This window comes from Odontomachus brunneus, unplaced genomic scaffold (genome assembly GCF_010583005.1).
Source record: "Odontomachus brunneus isolate Ranch 3 - 2012 unplaced genomic scaffold, Obru_v1 Obru_scaffold_111, whole genome shotgun sequence".
Lineage (NCBI taxonomy): Eukaryota > Metazoa > Arthropoda > Insecta > Hymenoptera > Formicidae > Odontomachus > Odontomachus brunneus.
In genome coordinates, this window is record NW_022639561.1 from 498,193 (window position 1) to 499,455 (window position 1,263).

Below are 1,263 nucleotides of genomic sequence, written 5' to 3' on the forward strand. Positions count from 1 at the left end.
AAATATATCAATATATCAACATCTTAGAGGCATCTTAAAAATAAAATCTAATAATTTTTTAACACGTCTGAAAAATTTTAAGAAGTCTTTTAGATATCATATTGTTGTGTAAGTTGGATGTATTATGGCTATCTATTGTATACTTTTTTACACTTTTATACTGCAATTAATTAAAATATAGATGTAAATACAGATATAAAATTATATTACGTATTTACATATAAATATATGTAAATACAGAGATACAGATGACAAATAGAAATAATCAGTAAATTCGCTTGTTGTGCGCGAATTAGTAATTTGCTTACACTAATAATTTCTTTACTGTCTTAGAAGCAAAAACATTTTTACTAGGTGACTAGTTCATTAACTTTTCGCAATGGATTATTCAATCAAAATATACAGAATGCTCAAAAGTAATTGACAGTTGTAAAAGAAGTGAATAGAGGGGAACAAAATAAAGAAAAAGTCATATATCATTTTGTAGAATAGTCATTGATTAAATTGTTTGAATTAATGAGCACACCGAAGGCAATAAATGGGACGTGAGGGAAAAGTAAAATAAAAAAGTAAATTACCTCTTTTAGATATACGTAGCAACGATGATGATCAACCGATAGCGATGACAGGCAGTGAACGTTGTCTAATAAGTCCGTATCCTCAAAATCTATTGTTCTTTCGCGGGTAGGAAAATAACGCGCTATCATTTCCTCATTACCTAGCTTAGTGCGTTTTTTATAGTAATTTCCTCAGTAGGCCTAATACATTTACATTGTTTAATGCAAGAATACAACTGTTCGAAATCTCCTGTTCCGTCCTTGCTCTCATGTGCAGAGTTCAGCTCTTCGTATATTATTGTGCGTTGTACCATGTCCGTAATAGCGTAATGATAGAAGAAAACAGGGAACTATTATTGCGGCTTTCTCTATTCTCTTTTTTTACTATATTAGTTACTTCTGAGCCTTCATCCTGTATATACCGCATATATATATATATATATATATATATATATATATATATATATATATATACAGGGTGTTCGGAAAGTACCGGGACGCCCGAATATCAGGAAAAATATAAGTTTTACAAAAAAATGTTTCAGACAAAAGTTGTGACGTTTAAAAAGATGTATTTACTGATCACATCAGTTTGACCTTGGGTTGCGTAGCGAAGGTCAGGTCAAGGTCACATTAATTTTTTTAAATGGAACACCCCATTTTTCATTGCATATTCTTATAGCACATCTCGAGAGCTTTCCAAAAC

The 1,263-nt window shown here is 30.7% G+C and overlaps 2 protein-coding genes across 5 annotated transcripts in view; one reads left to right on the forward strand and one right to left on the reverse strand.

Annotated features, from left to right (window-relative positions):
- Window positions 1-838, reverse strand: part of LOC116849320 — a 73,161-nt gene extending 72,323 nt beyond the window's left edge. For both annotated transcript variants that reach the window (XM_032826358.1, XM_032826359.1), the window contains exon 1: window positions 579-838. In XM_032826358.1, the coding sequence (XP_032682249.1) occupies window positions 579-707 (129 nt within the window). In that variant the 5' untranslated portion in view covers window positions 708-838. The remainder of the gene's footprint in view (window positions 1-578) is intronic.
- The window catches only part of LOC116849315 (synaptotagmin-10-like), a 526,459-nt gene that overhangs the window by 76,230 nt on the left and 448,966 nt on the right, over window positions 1-1,263 (forward strand). The gene's annotated exons all lie outside the window — the stretch shown is intronic.